The sequence below is a fragment of the Scyliorhinus canicula genome, chromosome 6 (genome assembly GCF_902713615.1).
Source record: "Scyliorhinus canicula chromosome 6, sScyCan1.1, whole genome shotgun sequence".
Classification (NCBI taxonomy): Eukaryota; Metazoa; Chordata; class Chondrichthyes; order Carcharhiniformes; family Scyliorhinidae; genus Scyliorhinus; species Scyliorhinus canicula.
This window is the reverse complement of record NC_052151.1, coordinates 164,698,931-164,723,857: the sequence shown is the minus strand read 5'-3', so window position 1 is coordinate 164,723,857 and position 24,927 is coordinate 164,698,931. Positions and strand designations below refer to the sequence as shown.

The 24,927-nt window shown below is 45.8% G+C and overlaps 1 protein-coding gene across 5 annotated transcripts in view; it reads right to left on the bottom strand.

Moving 5' to 3' along the window:
* The window catches only part of dlgap2a (discs, large (Drosophila) homolog-associated protein 2a), a 1,284,003-nt gene that overhangs the window by 137,787 nt on the left and 1,121,289 nt on the right, over positions 1–24,927 (bottom strand). For all 5 annotated transcript variants that reach the window (XM_038800403.1, XM_038800402.1, XM_038800404.1 and 2 more), the window contains one exon: positions 16,629–17,698. In XM_038800403.1, the coding sequence (XP_038656331.1) occupies positions 16,629–17,698 (1,070 nt within the window). The remainder of the gene's footprint in view (positions 1–16,628; positions 17,699–24,927) is intronic.

Below are 24,927 nucleotides of genomic sequence, written 5' to 3'. Positions count from 1 at the left end.
TTGTTTGAAGCCTGAATTTCCACTTGCAAGTAATTTGTTGCTTAATATGTGAACTTATTCAATCAATTAGACTGTTGAATTAGATTGATAACAATTATACCCAGATAGATTGAAGCAAATTTCATTTGGGATGTGAATATATGAGGAATTAAAATGTGATTGTGTTATTCACATCATGCGTTCAATGCACAGAAAAGGGGTGTTAAGCGAGGCAATAATGGATACTTGTAAAGGCGACTGTGAACATAGGACATACAGTGCAGAAGGAGGCCATTCGGCCTATCGAGTCTGCACCGACCCACTTAAGCCCTCACTTCCACCCTATCCCCATAACCCAATAACCCCTCCTAACCTTTTTGGACACTAAAGGCAATTTAGCATAGCCAATCCACGTAATCTGCACGTCTTTGGACTGTGGGAGGGAACCGGAGCACCCGGAGGAAACCCACGCAGACACAGGGAGAGTGTGCAGACTCCACACAGACAGTGACCCAATGGGGAATCTAACCTGGGACCCTGGCGTTGTGAAGCCACAGTGCTATCCACTGTGCTGCCGTGCGTCTGTAAAGGTGACACATGTCTGATAGGCACTTGTTATGGGTCTCACTCATGGTCAGGAGAAGTATTGTCTGTGGGTTCTGTAACAATTATTCCTTGTGGAACAGAATCCAACAAAAATACTTGGGGGTGTAATGTCCAAATTCTTTTGAAAATAATATAAAGGGTTAGGCATAGACTGAGAGGATCAAATATCTGATGCAACAATTGTTCTTGTAGTATGGATCTAGGTCTTGTCTGAAGGAGTGCACAATTACATTTGAGGAGCAGTGAACATTTATGTTGAAATTTTTCTGACAATATCAGATATAGTGATTCGATACATTGTATATAATCTGTGGAAGGTCTGATTCTTTTGTGCCTGATAGATTTTTATTGTTCTCTGCCTGCTTCATTGTATTTTTATGTACTTACGAGATAAATCTCATGTGGCATTTTGTACAAGTGAATAAGCACACATGCTAAATGCGAACATGAAATATGATGCTGTTGACAGGAAATGTGCAATCAATATTACAGAAAAAGAATGCATTGATTTATGCAACACCCAACTGTCACAACTTTGGAACCAATGAAGTGTTAATGAAGCTACCATTTTCTGTGCAGAAAAGTCTCAACAGCAACAGGTTGAAGAAGCAACGTAATTCTGTTTCGGGGGCAGCATGGTGGTGCAGTGGTTAGCACAGCTGCCACACGGTGCCGAGGTCCCAAGTTCGATCCCGGCTCTGCGTCACTGTCTGTGTGGAAGTTTGCACATTCTCCCTGTGTTTGCGTGGGTTTCGTCCCCACAACCCAAAATAAGTGCAGGCTAGGTGGATTGGCCATGCTAAACTGCCCCTTAATTGGAAAAAATGAATTGGGTACTCTAAATTAAAAAAAATAATTTAGTGTCAGGGATATTCTTGAGAGAGAAAGACTGGCCAGCATGCAGGGAGAACTCATTTGCTTATCCTTGATATGGTAGAGATTTTCAGAATCATCAGGGGAGAAACTTTATTTTCGCTGAAGCATTGGGAACCGCAGAACATTGACTGAAGGTGATTGGTAAATCAGGACCAAAAAAACCTTTTGATGCAGCACACGGTTAGAATCTGGAATGCTTTGCCTAAGAGTGTTGTGGAGGCAGATTCAATTGAAAAATTCAAAAGAGAATTGGATATTTGTCTGAAGAGAAACAAAAATTGCAGGGATCGGAGAAAATGTGGGGGAGTGGGACGAGGTAATGGAGTTAGGATTGCTTAATGAGTGGAGGAATCTGACCGGTGTATTCCAGTACTGTCTAGGAAATGGAATCTCAAACTAAAGACCTTGCTCTGTGTTAGGAAAACAAAGGTAATTTTAAGGGGTTTATATCTGTTTCGGTAAACATTGGAAATAAGGGGCGCAGATTAGCGGAATTCTCAGTGTCGTTTGGGACGGGTTTGGCTGGGTGTTTCCCGTTGGCTATGTCGGTGAGATCGACACTGCTATTTAACCACACGGTCACTTTTTTGGGGCTTGGGGAGTTTCTCCCCTGTCTAGCCCACGTTTTAAAAAACATGTAATAACAGGGGAGCTGAACATGCCAGCCAAACTGGCTCTTCAGAGATCGGACCGCCATTTTGAAAGGGTTCACTGATCTCTAAGTGAGCGTGAGGGTCACCCATAACCCCCATTCATGGGCAATGTCACCCCCACACAAAAGGGCATTATCCCAAACCCCCCAAGTGAGGACACCCCGCTGTGGTGTTGCTGAGGGCCCCTCTTCATCCCCTCCAAGCTTTTGGAGGCCCCTTCATCCTTGCCCTTGAACTCACCACCCTTCATACCTCCCCTCTTTCCCACTTTAATGGGCATGGCCTCTCTCATGCTGTAGCCCTTGGCACCTGGCACCTGGACACTCTGGCAGTGCCCCAGCTAGCCTGGCAGTGCCATCCAGGCACTTGTCAGTGCCACCCTGGCAGTGCCAAGCTTCCCAGGTGCCAGAGGGAGAGCCAGGGTGTTAACCTGCCCTGTCCCCGACCATCCAGGGTCTACAATAGCACGGGAGACCCCCCAGGTGCCGTTCCACCTGGTCCACGTTTATGTGGACCAGTACTAATTGGTACCTGCTGGGGTCTCCTCAGTGAGGCCGACAGATCCTGGGAGCTGGTAAGGTCCGGCGTCTGCATAGTTAAGTGAGCACTTAAGCTCACTTAACTATGTGGGTCTGCATCCCACCCATTGCGGATGGATCCAGATCACGACGTATTGTAAGATCTCTTTAGAATTCGCACAGCATCATGACCATCTGGAATCCTGGAAGAGGCCTCTCACAGCATTTACCAGCTGCATGCCATCCCGGTTCTGGTGGGACGTGACTCATAAATCGTGTCCAAGTTATAGTTTAAGGTGGGATGAATTTAATGTTCCTGTGCCTGTGACTTACTTTTAGATTCATGTTGGGCAACGGTGTTTGTATATCTGGGGGTTGGTTAAGTTCCAACTGGGTTTCCATGGTGATAGAGAAAGCTGCAGTGTGAAGAATAAATATAGGGTGTGATCTATTGGGAGAAGCACTAAGCGAGGCAGCGAGAACAAGTTACTGGGAGCTTCCTGCCGGCCGACCCGGCAAGACCCTGACAGGTATCTAACGTCAATTAGGTCCGGAAATAATCCCCTACGGCTTCACGGCAGAAATGGCCATCCCACCAGCTAATTCGCCTAACCCCACTGAACAGCCCCCCGCTGACATGGGGGAGAGCACATAAAGCACTCCCTCCAAACATGCCATCACAGAGACCTGCTCCATGATTTGGAGATGCCGGCCTGTCCTGGCTGCTGGACGCCGTGGAGTCGTGACGGGACATCCGACCCCTGAGGAGTCAGGGAACCAGCCACAGGGCCGGTAGTGCTGGGAGTCAGTGCAGCGGTCGTCAGCTCGGATAGTGTGACCAGGAGGACCACAGTCCAATGCAGGAAGAAGACCAGGCTGCACGGGTGAGTTGACATCTGAACCTGGCATCAGTCCTGCTGCCACATCCCAGATCTCCACCCTCCTGCCCCCAACAAGTCAGCGGCTGGCACCGCACACTACCCCCTCCCCCAGCACACCATTGAGCCTTTACCCCGGCATACCTGAGCACGCACCAGCACAACGCACCCATGCCCAGCAACAGTGTCCACACCTGTTGCCAGGATGCTGAATATCAGAGCTCTCGCACCCATATGAGGAACGGGCTCTGGAGATTGGGGGGGATGACTGAGGATAGAGTGGACACCGACAGCGAAGGTGGCCTGCACCGCAGGGGTGAGGATCCACTTCCCCGACAACCAGATGACCTGCACCGACATCAGTAGTTCACGTCAGACAAAATTATCCTTTTTCATTGACTAGAAGCCCATTCTTTTGCACGGTCTCCATCTGATTGTGACCCCCACCCCCAGCCCCTCGCTGCCTCCCAAGAGAACACTTCGGAAGAGGGCTCTGAGAATGCCACCATCAATATGTTATGGCTGTCATCCCCACCATTCACACACCTCAGTGGGTGATATTGATGCTGATGCACAAGAGGCGGATGCCAAACCTTCAAGGGAGCCAGCAGTCGGAGGTCTGCTGGATCCCATGGCTCAGCTGCGTTCCAGCCAGATGCCTTGCCTCTGGACAAGATTAGGAATTGATGCAGATGCTAGGGTGCGACCGTAAGATTCAGGAGGGGATGTCATCGACACTCCAGCTAGTGAGTAACCAATTTGAGGAGTCCCAAAGGACACGGGCACAGGAAATGGTTCTGTCAAGCTGCAACTGAGTCAGTGACAGCCATGGCTGAGGGCCTTGACATCATGTCCCAGTTGCAGGGTGACATGTCCCAGAGACTGCCAAGGTGCTGCAGAGTATGTCCCAGTCACTGAGGAAGGGTGGGGAATGGGGGTGCACAATGGGCGAGGGGGTGTAATTGGTGGGGGCAGAGGGGAGAGAGGGGGAGAGAACTGGGAGAAGGGTGACCTTGGGCTATAAGAAGTTGGCGAAGTTGAAGATCTCACTGGCCCTCCGGGCATGCCGGACCCTCACTGCCAATTGGCCTCCTTTCCATGGGTCCTCCCTAGCCTTCTTTTCCAGCCCTTCATGATACCATTCCACCACAAAGCACACAACCTTCTGGAGGTGTCCTCTAGTACACCACTAGAATGGTCCATGCAGCGGAAATGCATTTTCAGCATTCCGATGCACTGCTCAATGACAGCACAGGTGGCAATGGGCCTTGTTATATTGGGTTTTTGCATCGATCTCTGTCCTATCTGCTGGCGTCATCAGCCAGGACCTCAGTGGGTACCTCTTATCCCCAAGCGCCAACCTGTCAACCTGGAGGTGGTCCGAGAAGATGCCAGGCATCTCCAAGTATCCCAGGATGTAGCTGTCTGCACAGTCCCTGCGAAGCGTATACACACATGCGTGATCCAGAGGTGGTGGTCACACACGGGTTGAGCATCAGGGACAGAGCCCTGATTAATGATGGGCGCTCCCTGTTGCCCCAGTGTGTGCAAGGCAACATGCATGCCATCATTACCACCAGGACCAGGGAAACCCCGGTGATAGCGGAGAATCCTGCTGCCCAGGCATCTTGATGGGCAGGGTCCAGCTCGAAGATCATATAGTCAGATGCCTGGACATTAGGGATGCGGCAGACGATCACGCCCTTAGAATTGTTTTCTGCAGGGGTAACTATCTGCAGGGGTAACTCGCCAGCAAGATCGGCTCCTCAGAGAGTGGGCCGCCATTTTGAAAGGGTGCCCTGATCTCAAAGTGAGTTTGAGGGTCCTCCACACCTCCCCACACACCCCACCCCAACCACAGACAACCCCCCTGCAGACATGGGCAATACCCCCCAACCCTTGACCCCTAAGGGGCAATCTCCCCTGCCTCAATGAAGGTTATGGTGACCCTGACCCACACCCATTAATCCTAGTGGGCATCAGGGCAGTGCCCCTCCCCAAGTGAGCATACCCCGCAATGGGGGTGCTAAGGTACCCCCCCCTTGAGGGGCCCTCCCATTTCAGTACCTTTTTCAGGCCCCTTTCTTGACCCCCATCCTTCATATCCATGTTCACTCCCCCTTTTCATGGTCATGGGTCATGGCCCCCTCAGACCCCTTCCCTTGCCAATCTGGCACTTCCCCAGTCACCCTGGCAGTGCTAAGTTGCCACCCTAACTGCTCTTGACACCCTGGCAGCCCAGACCACTCGGGGGGGGGGGGAGGGAGGGGGGGGGGGGTGCCCCAATATCTTCCAAGGCCCCTGGAGCAGCCACATGCCTGGACTCACCTTGTGGAGACCAGTACGAAGTGACGTCCGGGTGAGGCCTCGCCGATGCGGCCGGTGACTCAAACTGGCTGGACATATTTAAAGGAGTCGGTTTCATCATGCCCGCCGATATTGTGCTCCAGATCATGTCTAGCGCCACAGGTCAGCTGGCTGACCCGTGCTTCGGCACCTGTCATGAAGCCCATTTTAGACTTCTCCTGGAGCAACAGAATTGGTACTGGAGCATGATGGAAAAATTGCACCCAATGTATCTTATCTGAGAAAATGAACAATGTATTGTTATTTCAAAATATGGGTACTGAACATCTATTAAGAAGATGGACACTCTATATTTAGAAAATGCACATTATGTGGCATTTGAGTGGACAGACAGTGCATGCCATTTGACCAGATGGACAGTGAGTGTCTTTGGAGAGGATCAACAATGTGTCTCACTTAAGAGGTTGGACAGTGTCTGTAACTTGAGAAATTGACAGTGGGTGTCATTTAGAAAGATTGTCGGTGAGTCTTGTTTGACAAGGCGGAAAGTATGTGTCATTTTGGAAGATGGACAGTGGACTTTGTTTAAGAAGCTGGGGAGTGAGCGGGACTCGAGGAAATAGAAAGTGTATCATTTTATGAGAGGGACAGTGAGTGTTATTTGTGGATATGGACACGATGAGTGGAATTTTATCAGGCCACAGAAGGAAGGTAACAAAATAATGGTAAAGTAACAAAAAAACTGATAACTCAGGATCCTAATGTGACTCCGTCCTGTTCGGCTTTCCCAGGGGTAGGTTATGACTGGAACAGGAAATCTCCCGGGTCACCTTGGAAACTATGTGAAGTGTTTAAAAAGACAATTGGGGTAATTTTGTGCATGGATTCTCTCCTAAACAGCATAAAATTCCCACACTGTCTGCAACCCAGCAAGCTGGAGAATGCAATTTCACAGCAGCAAGAAATTCTGCAGTGAAACTGACTGGAGGGAAGGCTTTGATCAGTTACTCTGAAGAGCTCCAGCCATGGACATTGAGAGACTGCGATTCAAAACGTTTCTTCTCTCAGAGAGTGCTTTCTCTGCCTTACAGGGATTTGCCAACTTCTTGGAAGGCAGGTCACCTATTGAGCACTTCTCTACAATTCAGTTCCACATCCCTCTTGCTAGCTTTCAACAGGGCATGGGAGCATTTCATGTAACTCCACCTTTCACCTCTGTTGAGGATCAAGGGCAGGAAGCATTGCCACCTACCCCAACAGCAGCAGGAGACACACCAACAGCAGCCCAGATGCCCTCATTTCAGCCACTTCAAGGATGCGGGGGATAGAAACTGAAATCCAACTGGTAGGAGACGAATCTTCCAACACAGCGTTCACAGGCAGATCAGATCTCTTGACATGTCGGAGCACATGCCTCAGGAGACTCAGGAGGCTGACATCTGCAGCCTCCTGGACAAGACCTCCTCTCCAGTGGACTAGGTGGGCATGTATTGCCAATGATCAATAAACTACCTGCCACATTAGGATCATCATCCACATCCCCCCAGACCACCAAATGGCATCTATCCCCATCCCTACATCTCTGCTTCTCATCACTTTGAGTACCCTCTTCTCCGGCAAGGAAAGAAAGCAAAAGGGTTATAGCTTGTGTACAAAGAAGAGAAGGACACCATTTGTGGAGGATGAGGCCTGAGTATGAAGGGTCAAAGACCAAGGGTGAGCAGGTGTATTGGATGTTTGGATGGGTATCTGAGGTGCATGGAAAGATAGGGACGAGCGGACCTGAAAGGTGTGTTGACCTGAGGAGTGTTGTGCAGGAGAATGCTGATGGGCAAGGTAGCAAGTGGGCTTGGCACCTGAAAGTGTTATGCCACTCGCTTGTCATGCCCTGCTGACATCATGGATCCTCTCATTGTCTGTGTCCAGGTTGGAGGAAGCATATTCAAGTTGCTGACTTCTTCAGCCATTTTCAACAGATGCCTGTCTTATTGAAGGTATTGCACTTTTTCTCCTGTTCTTGGGAGAACCCAGTGTTGTCCCTGAGCTGGACTTAGAGATAAGAAGTTTGTTGTGTTTTGCACTCTGGGATAACACAGGCTGCAACTCGATACAGCTTTGATCAACAGATACTCCAGATGTTGAAGTAAGTTCAATGTGATTTATTGAACCATTAGCACAGTTCTCTATGAGTTTGACTCTCCTGCTAATCTTGCTATCGTAACTCAGTCTAACTAACCAGCTCTAAGCTACGTGGTGGGTGTGATGCTTCTGATCTGCCCCTGTCCTACTCTCTAAGTGTCGCCTGTGGAAAGAGCCAGAGCATGTGTGCCCTGTCCTTATATATGGGTTGTGTAATGCCCCCTTGTGGTAGTGTCACCTCTGCGTGTCTTGACTGCCCATTGGTCGTGTCCTATTCTATGTGTTCATTAGCTGTATGTCTGCTTGTCATGACGTCTCTGGTGCTCTCTCTAATGTTTACTTAGTCGTAGTGTATTTACATTAACCCCTTGTGTATTTACAGTGATGCATATCACCAAAAGGGTAAGAGTGAAAAGCTCAGGGAACAGTCTTCCCATCTCTCCTCTCCATTCCTGCTGGTTTTGCCACCTGAAAAATGTAAATGCTGCTGAGCTTTCCCGAAACATAACATAGTCCCTTTAAATCTTCCTCTGACAGAATGGACCGTAGCATCCCAGCCCACGTTTCTAATAGGTTGTGGTATCTGGAGGTAGGATGTCAATTGGGTTACTCGGGTAAAGTGCAACTGGAAGGGCAACTTATTGGGATGTCAGGCTTGTGGCAAGAGAATGATCTTGTCATTACGCCCGAGACTAATGCAGTAAGATTTTGCCCTGTGTGACCTTTGAGAAAGTAAGCAGTGTGTGTTATTTGGGAAGACGGACAGTAAGTTTGAATGGTGAAGATGGACATTAAGACAGATTTTATTTGAGAAGATGAACTGTGGGTATTATTTACAGGATGGACACTGTGTGTCATTTATGAGACACTGGAAGCAAGCATCATCCATACCCATTTTTTACAAATGGGCTTATGGCACAGTGATTTAGGTTATCACTTTTGACTTCTTTCTCTCAACCCTGCTGTCTGAACTGGGAGCCACTAACTATGTACATATCAGGTAATGAACTACCCAGCTCATTTGTATTCTGATTGATGCATTTATGCAATAAGACACTAAGAGAGAAATTGGAATCATTATTTATTGAAATATATATAGAGGCATGATAAACAATTGGATGGCAAGCCAAAGAAGGAACTGTTAATATTCATCTGTTAGTTTCTGGGATATAATGTTGAAGATTTAAGGATTGGCTTGGTGATCAAGGAAACGGTTGGTCATAGAGAGAAGTCAGAGGTTTCCTTTGTTTTTGGGATGATCCTGGAGCACATAGGTGGCTTTGGCAGAGGAGAATGAGGCTCAATACCTTGTGCGGTTCAACCAGAACTGATGATCAAAGGCTAATTTATGCAGTTGTAAGCTACTTGAGGAGAGTTTTGTCCAAGGGCGGATGCAGAATGATGTGGCATTGGGAGAGATATAAAGTGGGGTGGGTAGGTGAGTGGTACAAGAATATGATTGGAGGAGGCTTCATCCATGACAGAGACTGCAGAAGTAGGGGGCTGCAGGAGATACCAAGGCTGAGAAGGTGACTTGGTTTTAAGGAGCACACCAATGCGTTTTTCTTTTATAGGGCAAATCATAGAAACAGATAGACTGCTTGGTAAGGACATTTGTGAGCCAAGTTAGAATGTCAATGTTGTGGTGATATGCACCACTGCAAATACACAAGGGGTTAATGTAAATACACTCCAACTAAGTAAACACTAGAGGGAGTACAAGAGACATCATGACATGCAGACATACAGCTAATGAACACATAGAATAGGACACGACCAATGGGCAGTCAAGACACCCAGAGGTGACACTACCACAAGGGGGCATTAAACAACCCATATACAAGGGCAGGGCATACATGCTCTTTCTCTTTCCACAGGCGACACTCAGAGAGAAGGACAGGGGCAGATCAGAAGCATTAACCCACCGCATGGCTTAGAGCAGACTGGTTAGTTAGACTGAGTGACTATAGCAAGATTAGCAGGAGAGTTGAACCCAAGTAGGAGAATTGTTAACTGTTCAATAAATGTGTTAAACCTATCTCCAAGTCTGAACCTTCCTTTGTCAGAGCATACAGCAAGGAAGCAGCTTATGCTACATGAAGAAGCATAACACAACAAATGTAATCATCCAAAATACGAACATGGGTGACTAAGGGGCTTGTGTACCTATGAATGGACATTTTGAAGGGAAATACAGAGCAGGTGTTGATGAATAACATGCTGATTGTCACTGGAGGCAGCAACAAATCAAGTGAGGTGGATAGTCTAGAGGTTATAAGGTTATTCCCCAGCACAAATGCTCGGTAGGAAGGTAAACTAGGAACGCAAATGGAGTAGTTGGGCCACTTCCAAGGAGGCAACCACAAGCTAAGATAGCAAAAATCAGGCGGATCAAACCCGAGATCTTTCTAGTCTCGAGGACTCATCTACTCCTGGTTTTCATCAGCTGAGTCATCAGAGGGGCAAGTGGAATAACATATTCCTGACATATGGCAAAACAACAGCTGTGATGCAGCATGAAAGTAGTACCAGCGTCTGAGCTTGATGACAATGACTGACTATCATCTGGATCATTCCAAACCTTGAAACTGAAACTGCCAATTGAAAAGGTAACTTTATGAAGTTATGTTATCGTTGTTCTTCGAATGTTTCTTCCACATTGGGTGGGACCTATGCAGCGCATTTGAAATATTTACTTGCACTTTCTGCTTTAACCTGCTTTGTCAAAAATCTGCATATTTATTAGCGAGCGCTTTGAATTGACCAACCATGCAAAAACAAAATCACACCTTTGTATCAGGAAGTGTGACTCAGCTGCGGGAATATTAGAAAGTTGTAGACGTGCCAAGTAAGCAAATGGTATAAATAGCTGTACTGAGGTGGCATTCTCATCATTTTGCTGGGTTGATTTCTGAGCCTATTCCTTAAGTTCTTATGTTTGCTGCTATTCATCTGATGGCTTGTTAACACTTTCTTCAAATCAACTCAAGGTTGGTACTGTTATTGTGAGCTACGGAACAGACTCTAATCTTGTTATACATCTGTGTGAGTATTTGGTTGTTGGAATTATGAATTATCAAGCTGAACACCATGGGCTGGATTCTCTGATTTTGAGGTGTAGCTACACCCACAATGCAGTTCGGGAGGGAGCTCCAGGATTCTGACCCAGAAACAGTGAAGGAATGGCTATATATTTCCAAGTTGGAGTGGTGAGTAACTTGGAGGGGAACCTCCCAGGTACTGAGGTTCCCAGGTCTCTGCTGCTCTTGTCGTTCTAGATGGTAGTGGTCATGGGTTTAGAAGGTGCTGTCTACGGAACCTTGGCGAGTTTCTGCAGTACATCTTGTAGATGGTACACACAGCTGCCACTGTTCATCGGTGGTGGAGAGATTGAATGTTTGTGGAAGGGGGAACAATCAAGGGGGCTGCTTTGTCCTGGATGGTGTCAAGCTTCTTGAGTTTTGTTGAAGCTGCACTCATCCAGGCAAGTGGAGAGTATTCCATTACACTCCTGACTTGGGCCTTTTAGATGCTGGACTGGCTTTGGGAGGTCAGGAGGGGAGTTACTCGCCACAGGATTCCTAGCCTTTGACCTATCCTGGTAGCCACAGTATTAATATGGCTAGTCCAGTTCAGTTTCAGATCAATGGTAACCACCAGGATGTTTATTGTGGGGATTTAGTGATGGTAATGCCATTAAATGTCATGGGGCGATGGTTAGATCCTCTTTTGTAGAAGATGGTCATTGTCTTGCACATGTGTGGTGCAAATGTAACTTGCCACTTGTCAGCCCAAGCCTGGATATTGTCCAGGTCTTGCTGCATTTGGACATGGACTGCTTCTTTATCTGAGGAGTCGTGAATGGTGCTGAACATCATGCAGTCATCCGCACACATCCCCACTTCTCACCTTATGATGGGAGTTCATTGATGAAGCAGCTGAAGATGGTTGGGCCAAGGACACTACCCTGGGGAACACCTGCAGTGATGTCCTGGAGCTGAGATGATTGACCTCCAACCACCACAACCATTTTCCTTCTGCCGGAATGACACCAACTATCGGAGAATTTTACTCCTGACTCCCATTGACTTTGTTTGTTTTAGGGCTCCTTGATGCCATTCTCAGTCAAATGCTGCATTGATGTCACCTCTGACGTTCAGCTCTTTTGTCCATGTTTGAATGAAAGCTGTAATGGGGACAGGAGCTGAGTGACCCTGGCGGAACCCAAACTGAGCATCCGTGAGCAGGTTATTGCTGAGTAAGTGCCCCTTATTAGGACCGTTGATGACTCCTTCCATCACTTTCCTGATAATGGAGAGTAGACTAAGAGGGCGGTAATTGGCTGGATTGAATTTGTTCTCTCTCTTGTGTACAGGACATACTTAAACAATTTTCCATATAGCCTTTGCAGTATCCAGTGCCTTCAGCCATTTTGTGATATCATATGGAGTGAAGCGTATTGGCTGAAACTGACATATATGATGCTGGGGACCTCCTGAGGAGACCGAGATGGATCATCCACTCGGCACTTTTGGCTGAAGATTGTTGCGAATGCCTCAGCCTTGTCTTTTGCACAAATGTGCTGGGCTCCTCCATCAGTAAAGATGGGGATAATTGTGGAGCCTCCTCTTCTAGTGAGTTGTTTAATTGCCCACCACCATTTATGGCTGGATATGGCAGGACTGCAGAGCTTAGATCTGATGCATTCACTATGGAAACGCTTAGCTCCGCCTATTACTTGCTGCTTATGCTGCTTGGCACACAAGTAGTCCGATGTTATAGCTTCACCAGGTTGACACATCATTTTTCGGAATGCCTGGTGTTACTCCAGGCGTGCTCTCCTGCACTCTTCATTGAACTATGGTTGATCTCTGGCTTAGTGGTAATGGTACATTGGAGGATATGCTGTACCATGAGGTTGCAGATTGTGGTTGAGAACAATTCTGCTCCTGCTGGTGACTCACAGCACCTCACGGATGCCCAGTTTCGAGTTGCTAGATCTGTTTGGTGTCACAAAACACAATGGAGGGTATCCTCAATGTGAAGACGGGACTTTGTCTCCACAAGGACTGTGCGGTGGTCACATCTACTCATGCTGTCATGGACAGATGCATCTGCAACAGGCAGGTTGGTGAGGATGAGGTCAAGTACGTTTTTCCCTCTTGTTGGTTCCCTCACCACCTGCTGCAGTCCCAGTCTAGCAGCTATGTCCTTTAGGACCCGGCCAGCTTGGTCTGTGGTGGTACTGCCGAGCTACTCTTGGTGATGGACATTGAAATCCCCACCCTGATGGTGGACGGCCTATGGTAATCAGCAGGAGGTTTCCATGCCTATGTTTAACCTGAGGCCATGAGACTTCATTTGGTCCAAAGGTGATACTGAGGACTCCCAGGACAACCCCCTCGTGACTGTACACCATTGTACTGCCAATTCTGTTGAATCTGTCTTCCTAGTGAGACAGGACAGGAATGGTGATTTTGGTGTCTGTAAGGGGACATTGTCTGTAAGGTATGATTCTGTGAGTATGTCAGGCTGTTGCTTAACTAATCTGTGAGACAGCTCTCCCAACATTGGCACAAGCCCCCAGATGTTAGTAAGGAGGAGTTTGCAGGGTCGGCAGTGCTGGGTTTGCCGTTGTCATTTCTGGCACAGGGTGATCCATCTGTTTAATTCCTTTTTCATGAATACAAGTGGTTGGCTTGCTAGACCATTTCAGAGGGCACTTAAGAGTGAACCACATTGCTGTGCATCTGGAGTCACAAATCTGCCAGATCAGGTAAGGATGGCAGATTTCCTTCCCTAAAGGACATTGGTGAACCAGATGGCTTTTTACGACAATGGCTTCATGGTCATCATTAGACTTTTAATTCTAGATATTTTATTCTGTTTAAATTCCATCACCTGCTGTGATGGCATTTGAACTGGGTCCCCCAGATCATTATCCTGTATTTCTGGACTACTAGTCCAGTGACAATACCACTGTGCCACCTCCTCCCCTCTGGACTATTGCTCTGCCCTGGGAACCATCTGAAAAAGTGTCTTAAATCGCAAAATCGAATGGTTCATCAGGCTTACACAAGTAATTGGGAGCCGGTTTATCTCAGTTGGCGAGCAGTAGTTTTGTGATGCAGAGAAACGCCAGCAGCGCGGGTTCAATCCCCGTACCGGCTGAGGTTATTCATGAAGGCACCACCTTCTCAACCTTTCCTGAGGTGTGGTGATTCTCAGGTAAAAAAATCACCAGTCAGTTCTCCTCAAAGAGGAAAGTAGCCTTTGGCCACCTGGGACAATGGCGACTTTATCTTTTACACTAATAATTACCCAGAAAAGTTAGGAAAGTTAAAACCTCTTCTAACATCTGGTTAACTACTGTAAACACTCGAGTCTGTCACCCACAGGACTCCCCACACTCTCCCCACGCCATTCCCCACAACCCCAGCATTCCAACAATCTCCCCTCCGCAGGCCAGCACCCTGCTCAAGAAATGACCCCCTCCCCCAAAACTCCAATCGCCCGTAGATCCAACCATTGCCTGACCCTGCCCCCCCCCCCCCCCTCCCCCCGGGTGGAGCTGACCCCAATCCCCTTGATGTACCGCAGCCCAATGGCCTGGCCTGACGACAGCCGACCTCCTACCTTCCCAAACCGCTAACCTCTTACGATCTGCCTCTGACCCCCCCAAACTCACCACACCCCACCACTGTCCGGTACAAAACCTCCCCACACCCTCAGATCAGTACCCCATGCTTCCCCAAACCTCCAAACCCCTCCCACCCCCATGGACTCCTCAACCCCTGATCTCCAGCCAGGATCCCCTCTGATGCCCACCTCTGCATACCCCCCACCTCCCTGACCATCCAAATCCTATCCACTTACCTGAGACACTCCTCTCTGGCCTGTCAATTGCACTGAGCCCTTTAAACATCGCAGGGGCGTTCCTTGCCGAGGCCAGTTTAAAAAAAGACGAGAAACACCCCGCTAAACATGCCCAAAACGGGACTTTCCTCCCATTAAATAACGGCCAAAGAATTTGATTCAAGATTTAGAACATTTACATAATTAACTTATTTCTTTTGGCATAGTCCATGATTACTTTGGAGGCTGTGTGTGGCATTCAGCTGCTCGCCTCCTCTGTTCCTTTAAAACCGCTGCTCAAATATATCCTGTTGGCATCCAAGTATTTCTAACTATATGTAATCCCAGCACAGGTCAATTACAAAGCAGCAATCTGCTCATCATTTGCAGGCTCCAAGCCACAGACATCACCCAACCCATCCAAACCTTTTCCACTTGCATCTTGTTTCATGCTAGGTTCCACTCACCAATCATCTCCTCCTTGCCAATCCCAATTTGAGCTCTCTCTCTCACAGCATCAGATTGAATGCTCTCACCGTCATCGATAAAATCATTGTTCCCCTGCAACCATTTCCAGCTCTACAATGCAGAATGCCACTGTACATTTTCCAATCTTAAATATTCAGGATTTCAAAAATTGACCTCTGCCCCCAGAGTTATTGCCGCTTAACCCTCTTTAATTTCCTTTCAAGTCTGACTCTCTCTTTTCCTCTTTGAGTGTTGCCACTTTACAGGTGTTTCCCACCCTCTATTGCCACCGTTTCCTTTCCAAATGATACCTATTCCAGAAATGGTCCCATCCCACTGCAGACGTCTGCCAGTACCTGACATTTATTTAGTTCAACTCTAACAGTGAGTTCCATCCATTTGTTCATTGTATATCAACCCACCATTCATATTACCACAGTCCAGCAAACATGCTCATTGAGGGTGGCACAGTGGTTAGAACTGCTGCCTCACAGCGTCAGGGACCTGGGTTCAATTCCTACCTGGGGTCAATGTATGTGTGGAGTCTGCACGTTCTCCCCGTGTCTGCGTGGGTTTCCTCTGTGTGCTCCAGTTTCCTCCCACAGTACAAAGATGTGCAGGCGAGGTGGACTGGCAGTACCTGAATTGCCCTTTAGTGTCCAAAATGTTAGGTGGGTGACGGGGATAGGGTGGGGCCATGGGGTCTCTTTCAGAGGGTCGGCACAGACTCGATGGGCCGTATGGCCTCCTTCTGCACTGTAGTGATCCTATGATTTCCAGGGTTCCAGGCCACTGGGGGATAAGACATTGTCCAAGTACCTCTTTGTTACCAAAATTACAATGTTACTTCATGGGAATGGGTAGTGGTGATGACAGCATGTAACCATAACTCATTAAAATTTAACAGAAACACTGTTTACCTCGAATGGATAATGCTGTAAATGCCAATTGACAACTTCAAGATCCAATATATCCTGTGCTAACCGGGGAATCGGATTTTAGCTGTGCATTACTTTCAATGAATTGGTTAGCATCTGTGGGAGGTTCCTGTGTGAGTGCTTTTCTAATGGAATTGTCAATCTGTTTATACAACATTGTTTAATCTGCTGGATGCTCGACACGAAAGTTAGTTGTTACAACAGCTTAATATTAGTCAAAAAGTGTATTTTTAGATCAATACAATGCTCAGTACATGGAGCATGCTGCACTTCTGGTTTAATGGCTGGTAATGGAGTTGGTGCAGTAATTACTAACATCTATTTATTATACTCATTACATTCATAACAGAGACATCAATAACATAATGGAAATGATGACTCTACTGCCAATATTAGAAAACTGCCACTTACTTGCAGGTAATGACATGGCCTTAAAGATGATTTTATTTCCTGATGGATGAGAGGTTTCTCCAAATTAAGTGATGACTTCCGATAAGCTTCCTTCGCCTGGCTTACAGTCAGTGTGGACCAGGAGCTTCTTTTCATATATTTCCCCTCGGGTGTCATGGGTAACCCCTCACAGGCAGAACATTTAACATCATTGTTGCTTTTTGACATCTTCAAAGTAAGATCACTGAAGGCCCCCTGAATATTTTCTGGATAGTACTGAGAGATATGGTCGATGTGATGTCTGCTCATTGCGCTTGCTGTACGGTATGTACTATCACTGTCTAAGTTGTCATCTGAACTCCACCAGGCAGACATTGAAGACTTATGCTTGGGCTCTGGCTTTCGTTCCTTGCTTTTACTCCTCTTGCCGTGTTTGGGATGGTGGGAATGGTGGTGATCATCCGAATGGCGCCCTTCGCTTTTTGTGCCATTCATGTTTCCTTTTGATGTCCCTTCCAACGAGTGAGATTTGGTGAAAAGTTTTTGGACAGAATGCACAAGGTGCCGTATTCTGCCAGGACTTTCACTTCGCTGTTCGGTGGCAGTGGACGTTCGTTGATACTGCAGGGTATGAAAGCCATCACGCTGCAGAGGCAACTGTTTTTCAAACTGATCCAGCAGATTAGCTGGAATGCGATTAATCTTGCTGCCCGTGTGCGAGACACTCGTGCAGTCGTCCCTGGAATCATAATGTGAGGTGTAGTGCATTCTTGGGAAAGTACTGCTTGACATGTGCTCCCCTACCATCATGGGGATCATACAATCAGAATGTATTGAACTTCTAGGCGAACAACGGTGATGGTCCATTTGGCAGCTGTCAGTTGGGCTGAGCAAGTACGACTGCCTAGAATCCAAGCCATGGTGCATATGGTCATGAGAATGCTCACAGTCATCAGCCACCAGGCCACAAGTGTGTGCTGAGCTGAGCTGGGGATGAGTACGGCTACTAGTTAATCCTTTCATGGTCCTTGATGAAGGAGAATATATGTCTTCATTGAAGTGCTGTGAAGGTGACCATGAGAACTGCTGGTCTGTCAACAAAAGAAAACAAAAAACAAGTTAATATAAACAACAGTAAAGGATTTGATGGCCTTGCACTTTATTAAACACCAGTGAATGTAAATAAATCAATGCAACCTGGACACAACCATTGATTTAATATCCTACATTACTCTAATACAAATGAATGCATGCTATATACATGATTCTATTTCAGCAGTTCATCAGTTTATTGAAGCATGGGGAATTATGTCTCATTTGTTTCAATAAAAATACTGGCCTCAGATATTCCAGATGTTAAAGAAGGTCTTGTCACCAATAAATATCCAAATTATTGTAATCTGCTAAATACCAGTTCTCAAAATATGCACATCTTCTGTAACGCAAAATCACAAACCAATATTACATAGGTTTGAAAATACCTTTACTGGGCTGGATTTCACGGGGCATGTATTCAGCAGAGGGGCATGTAAAATATGAGGGGTGGGTGGCCCATCACCTTCTCGTTCACCCCAAGCTGTCCTCTTAATAAGAGGGATGGGCGGGTGTGGAATAGGCAGTCCACCCACCATATGTAACTAAATAATTAAGGGTCAATTGAGCTTGTTAACAAACCAATTGATCCAATACTATGGTGCCCGTACCATGACATCGTTGGTATAGACAGGCAGCATGTTCATTTTCATCAGTCGGTTTCCGACTAACTTTTTAACCCCTCTGTAAAATCCGATCTTATGTGTCTGCAAAAAACTCAGTTCATACTAAACTGTCAAATTATTGGCAGATGCAATTTCACCACTACAGTCTGTAAACTTAAGAAGACTCCTATTGTATCATAAGATTTTAAGTTTAAATCAAAATTAATACATCACAGAATTTAACAGCTTGGAAGCAGGCCATCAACTCAGCCGCTCAATGTTGGTGTTTATGTTCTGCATCCTCTTGGGAGAACCAAAAAGTTGATGAGAATGGAAAAAATAAAATCAGTAACCTGGCTGGGAATATAAAAGATTGTAAGAGGTTTTAAAGGTATGTAAAAAGGAGAAGAGTAGCTAAATAAACACAAGTCCCTTAAAGGCAGGGACATGAGACATTTTGGATATGGCAGAAATGTTAAACAAATATTGTCTGCCTGTCTTCACAGTAGAAATCACAAGTTATGTACCAGAAATAGAGGGTAAATAAGTGGTTATTGAGAATCAGGAAATTAAGGTAATTAATAACAGCATAGAACAAATATTGCAGAAAATTAAGAGAATTCCTTAGACTTTATGGCCTACATATTTGGGTTTTAAAACAGATAGTTGTAGAGATAGTGGATGCGCTGGTTATGATTTTCCAAAATTCCCTAGATTCTAAAATGGTCCTAGCAGATTAAAGGTAAAAATAAAGCTATTCAAGAAAGGTGGGAGAGAGAAAACAGGAATTATAGGTTTGTTAACCTGACATCAGGAAAATGCTGGGGTGGATTATTAAGGAAGTCTTAATCATTCACATCAAAAGCTGTAATATGATGAGACAAAGTCAAAATGATGTTACAAAAGGTAAATTGTGCTTGGCAAACTTATTGAGCAGAATTCTCCTATTTTGAGCCGAAGTGCAATGACGGGCGGCTCTGGCACTGCCTGTCCCGCCAACCAGAATGGCGGGGTCCTACACCAGATTCTGTGTTTGGAATCTCATTATGCAGAGGTGATCTCTCCTCCGATTTGCGTATTGGGCCAGCAGCTAATTTGGCTGCTCGTCCTCAGCCAATCGGCCCAGCACACTCATATCACTCTCTCCATCCCACCTGTCTTCACCAGACTGTGCAGAATGTCAGCAAACCTGAGGGAAAAGGCTTGCAACCTCAAGAAGACGTTGATTCCACAACTTAACCATCTCCCCCACGCGCTCATCAATATAGTCATCAATATAGTCAGATTAAGTGACAGACACATGGACAGCAGTAAGTTGAAGGGGTGTAGGTTAGATTGATCTTGGATTAGGGTAAATGGCCGGCACAACATCGTGGGCTGAAGGGCCTGTACTGTGCTGTACTGTTCTATGTTCTAAGTGAGTGGGCAACAATTTGACAGTTGGATTATAATTTGAGGAAGCTGGAGGTTATTTGCTTTTGCAGTAAGAATAGAAAAGCAGAATATTTTTTAAAGGTGCAAAGTTTCTAAATCTTGATGTTCAGTGGGATTTGGGTGCACTCATGTAAGGAACAGAGAAAGTTAGCATGCAAGTACAGCAGCAATTGGAAGACAAATGGCATGCTGGCCTTTATTAAAAAAAGTGTTGGTGTACAGGAACAGTACAGGAACCTTACTGCAGTTCTACAGGGATCTGGAGCGGCTACACCAAGAGTGCTCTGTAGTTTTGGTCGCCTTATCTAATGAAGGATGTACTTGCATTGAAGGCAGCATCACAAAAGTTCACTAGATGGGTTTCCGGGATGAGAGAGTTGTCGTTGAATGAGAGGTTGAGTAAGTTTTGTCTATACTCTCTGGATTTCAGAAAGAATGCGAGGCGATGTCGTTGAAACCTACAAGATTAAGATGGGTCTCAACAGGGTCGACACTGAGGGATTCCTTCACCTGGCTGGGGAATCTGGAAGAAAGCTTTTCAAAGTGTGGGTTGTGAACTGTTGGTGGGTTGCTGGCAGGTGTCAGAAGGGTCGCGCCGGCGTTCCCGAAAGATCCCAGTGATATTGCTGAAGATGAAAGCTCTACCTTTAGCAGCACACCCCACCGAGCTGTTCCAAAACATCTGCCCTAACTGTGAACAGAGATTAACACATACCAGAGGGAAAGTGACCCCTCTTTGTGAGTGGCATGAGCGAGTTGTGGAACCTTCTTACAAAGATCTGTGATTTGTATCAATTCGGTTACTGTTTCCACTCACATTGCCGAACAATACTGCGGTGGGAGACGGTGGCGTAATGGTATTGTCACTGGACTAGTAATCCAGACACCCAGGGTAATGCTCTGGGGATTCAGGTTCGAATTCTACCACGGCAGATGGTGAAATTTGAATTCAATAAAAATCTGGAATTAAAAGTCAGATAATGACCATGAAACCATTGTCAATTGTCGTAAAAACCCATCTGGTTCACTAATGTCCTTTAGGGAGGGTGATCTTGATTAATAGGAGAAACAGGGGTTATGGGAAGAAGGCAGGAGAATGGGGATGAGAAACATATCAGCCATGATTGAATGCTGGAGCAAATTTGATGGGCCAAATGACCTAATTCTGCTCCAATATCATATGGTCTTCTGGTCCACAGCAATTTGTTGACTCTTAGAAAATGCCACTCAGTTCGAGGGCAATTAGGGATGGACAACAAATGCTGGCCTTGTCTGCGACACATACGATGAAAGAAAATAGGAAAAAAAAATCTCTTTGGTTTCTGCAGCATAGGATTCAGATAATTTTCTTGATACAGATGTATGACTAGGCACTTGGAGGCAACTGCACTGAAGGACACCTCTGGTCCAACAGGACAAAAAAGTTCTGATTTTAAATCTGCAGCCTTACCATAAATAAACTATTATGAAACTGTCCGTTTCACATCTGGGCAAAAACGCTCAACACCATAAGGTGAGAAGTAGAGTGACAAATAGTTAAAATGGGACAGGCAGATTTTGAAGCACTCCTTGGTTGTGTTTTTAACTGTATTATCAAAATAGCCTAACTTCAGTCTCCTCGTGTCTATATCACTACTTTTCTATATCTCTGCATTAATCTCTCTACATATTTTTGTAATTCAAATTCTACTTTGATATACAAGAGTACTGAAGGAATTGAGACAGATATGATGGCGGATAGAGACACACAGAGAGAATTGAAAAAAATGTTTTGGATTAGGGAAAAAAGAGGCAAATGAGGAGAGGTGGAGTGATTGAGCCAGGTAAGAACAAAAAGAGAAACAAGGTAAACAAATAAATTCCTCGTGATAAAAGGAAAAACGGGAAAAAGAGTCATACATTAGGAGAAACCCAGGAGAAAAGAGACTTTCAAAGCATAAGAGACATTGAAAGCAAGAGAGAGTCAGAGAGAGAGAGAGAGAGAGAGACGGGAGTGTCTTTCCTCTACGCACTCTAGTTACTCTGTGCCGATGCAGCCGGGGGCACGCTTCCTCCTTCCTGTCTCACCCAGCCTGAGGGAGGAAGGTTGGGGAAGACAGGATGCAAAGCCCAAGGAGTGAGTTTGTGAGGACCAAGCAGGCACACCGGTCACATTAAAGGAAAGTGAATGTGGTGTGGGTCCCGACAAAAAGTGTGTCCCGGGAAAAAAATTTTTGAACACTAACCTAGAACGTGGGGCCACAGTCTCAAAATAAGGGGTTCATCATTGAAGATTTCGATGAGGAGAAATGTTTTCAAAGGTGAATCTTTAGAACTCTCTACCCTCGAGTTGAATATATTTAAGGCAAAGATAGACAGATTTTGGTCACACAGGGAATCAAGGGATATAAGGAGTGGGCAGGAGAGTGGAGCTCAGAAAGAATATCATATTGAATGGTGGAGTAGACTTGAGGGGCTATATAGTCCATTTGTGCTTCTATTCCTTATGTCCTGATATCTTCTTTGATCTTTTTGTTACCTTGACTGAACAAAGAACAAAGAAAAGTACAGCACAGGAACAGGCCCTTCGGCCCTCCAAGCCTGCGCCGACCATGCTGCCCGTCGAAACTAAAATCTTCTACACTTCCTGGGTCCGTATCCCTCTATTCCCATCCTATTCATATATTTGTCAAGCTGCCCCTTAGTACTGTTCCAAAGTATTCCTGGCTACTCTCCCACATTCCACCCTACATAAACTTCAGGTCATCCAAAACACAGCTCCCCTATTACCCCTGAGCTAACGGACTTGCACTGGCTCACAGTCAAGCAGCATCACGACATTAAAATTTTCATCCATGCTTTCAAATCCCTTTGTGACTTTACCCTTTCCTAACTTTGTAATCTCCTTAGCCCCACAGCCTGCTAAGATATCTGTGCTTCTCTAATTCTGACCTCTTGTGCATCCCTAATGATAAATGTTCCACTGTTGGAGCCTACACCTTTGGTTGCCTAGGCCGCAAGCTCTGGAATTCCAACCTTACCTCTCTCTGCCTCTGTACTTTAATTTCCTCCTTTAAGACGTGCCTTTTTGACCAAGTTTTTGGTCATCTGACTTAATGCCCTCTTACATGCTTCTGTGTCATGCTTTGTCTTACAACGCTCCTGTGAAGCAACTTGGGATGTTCTATTACATTAAAGATACAAAATAAATATGTCACTGTTGTTATGTAGTCTTTATCTAATCTTTATCTTTCCCTTTCTTCCTTATGTACCTGTCTAGTTTCTAATTAAATGTATCCAGGCTAATCACTGTAACCATTTCATGTGGTAGTGAGCTCAGCGTTCTCACCATTCTACAATGGTCCCATAGTTCAATAAGTCAAAATCCTTTTGAAATGTTAATTTCTAAACAAAATAATACAACTTGAACCTTCATACTCTCACGTCAGAACATGCATGCTCAACCTACAGAACTGGACATGCATAATATTACACCAGACATCACATGACCACTCATTCCCAACCTCTCCACCCCTCCTCGATATATAAATTGAATGGGGCTGGGGGAGGGTCGTATTTTCTACATTTCTTCGCTATTTTATGTGGTCCTATATTCCTTTATATAAGGATACAAAGTAAAATGGAGAAATAGCAAGGAATCAAGATTAAAAATGTATTTTTAAGAATAGCAGAGCAGACTCTTTGGACTAAATTACTTCGAAAAAAAAGTTTGACGTTTTGCAGGGGTGTGAGTGGGGCTGAGATTATTGTGAGCCAGGACAAAGCCCTGTTACTTTTCGAAACAGAGTTGGAATTCAGCCCAAACTGATGCATCTGACTTCTTTTAGATTTTTAAAACTGAATTCCAATTCATAAACTGGCTGGATTTGAACTCCTGTTCACTGGATTACTGCTCCAGACCTCTGGATTACAAATCCATTAACATAATCACTACACCACTGTATTTACACACACACAAGGCATTTTTCATTACAGCGTGCCTTTGTGTGAAACATCATTAACAATAACATTACTCAAATAGTCATACTCATGACTTCAGCCTGTGAGGCACCTTTGGGTCAATTCACTATGCCAATAGAACTATATGTGTGCATGTTGTTGTTGACAATAATTGCACAACACATGCAAAAATATTGCTCAACCCCAACAGAGATTTGTGCTGCAAATTCGTTAGCCTGCCTTTTCATATTGCCATAGTAATATATATTAACCAATAGTCATGCGCCCAGTGCCATAACTACGTCTCCAGATTTTAGTTATACTTTAGCTGTAAATGCATGAGACTAATTCCACTTAACTTCTTTATATAAACCAAGACCTGACATTGCTTTTCTATTAAATGTTTTGCTAGGCTGTGACATGCCATATTACTGTTGCTCATGAACATTTTATTAAGGGTCACAGGCCCAACTCTTAATTGAGCAGCACTCTCAATCTTCATGGCATTTTTCCTTATTTTATTATGATCATGTGTCTCTGAATTATTTTTTTGCTTGTGCCGCCATGCTCCAAACAGGTTGTCCATACACTGGGCTGCATTTTACGGAGTGCTGCGGTCCATGTTCACCCTGCCGCTGGCTAAAAGTCATGATGGGAAGAGGTATGGTGAGGTGGACCCTGCCCATGATCCCGATGGTCGCCCTCTAACAATCTAACATTGGGAACAGTGCTAATTGTTCAAAGCGAGACTTGCATCCCTTTCTTTGGGGGAAGTTCCGCCTCACAATGTTGCCTGCTAATCAAAGGACTAGCAGCTCTGTAGTTCCAGCAGCATCAGTTGGGAGCAGTTGACACTGCTGGGTCGACAGCATGCCGAGGAGCCTAGGTAGGTCCTTGGTCAGGGGTCTCGGTGAAAGCGTGGGTGGCCAGGTTCAAAAGGCCAGGGGCGAGAGTTATTGGGGGGAGCTGACCTTGTGGGAAAGGGGAGGGGGCATATGTGTGGTGCCTTTGATGTGCACAGGAGCACTCCTCCTTTCTTGACACCAGCCCACAAAGTTAAAGCTGTCAGGATTCCTGCATGGCATGGACCTACCTCTGTTCCCTGTAAAATATCTGCAGTGCTCGGATGAGGCCATTCAGTGGCCATTAATGACCACTTAAGGCACAAGGGTGAGTGGGTCATCCAACGCTCCACCCCCACCCCCATAAAATTTCAGATAGGTCCAGGGTGGGTAGATAGGCAGGCAGAG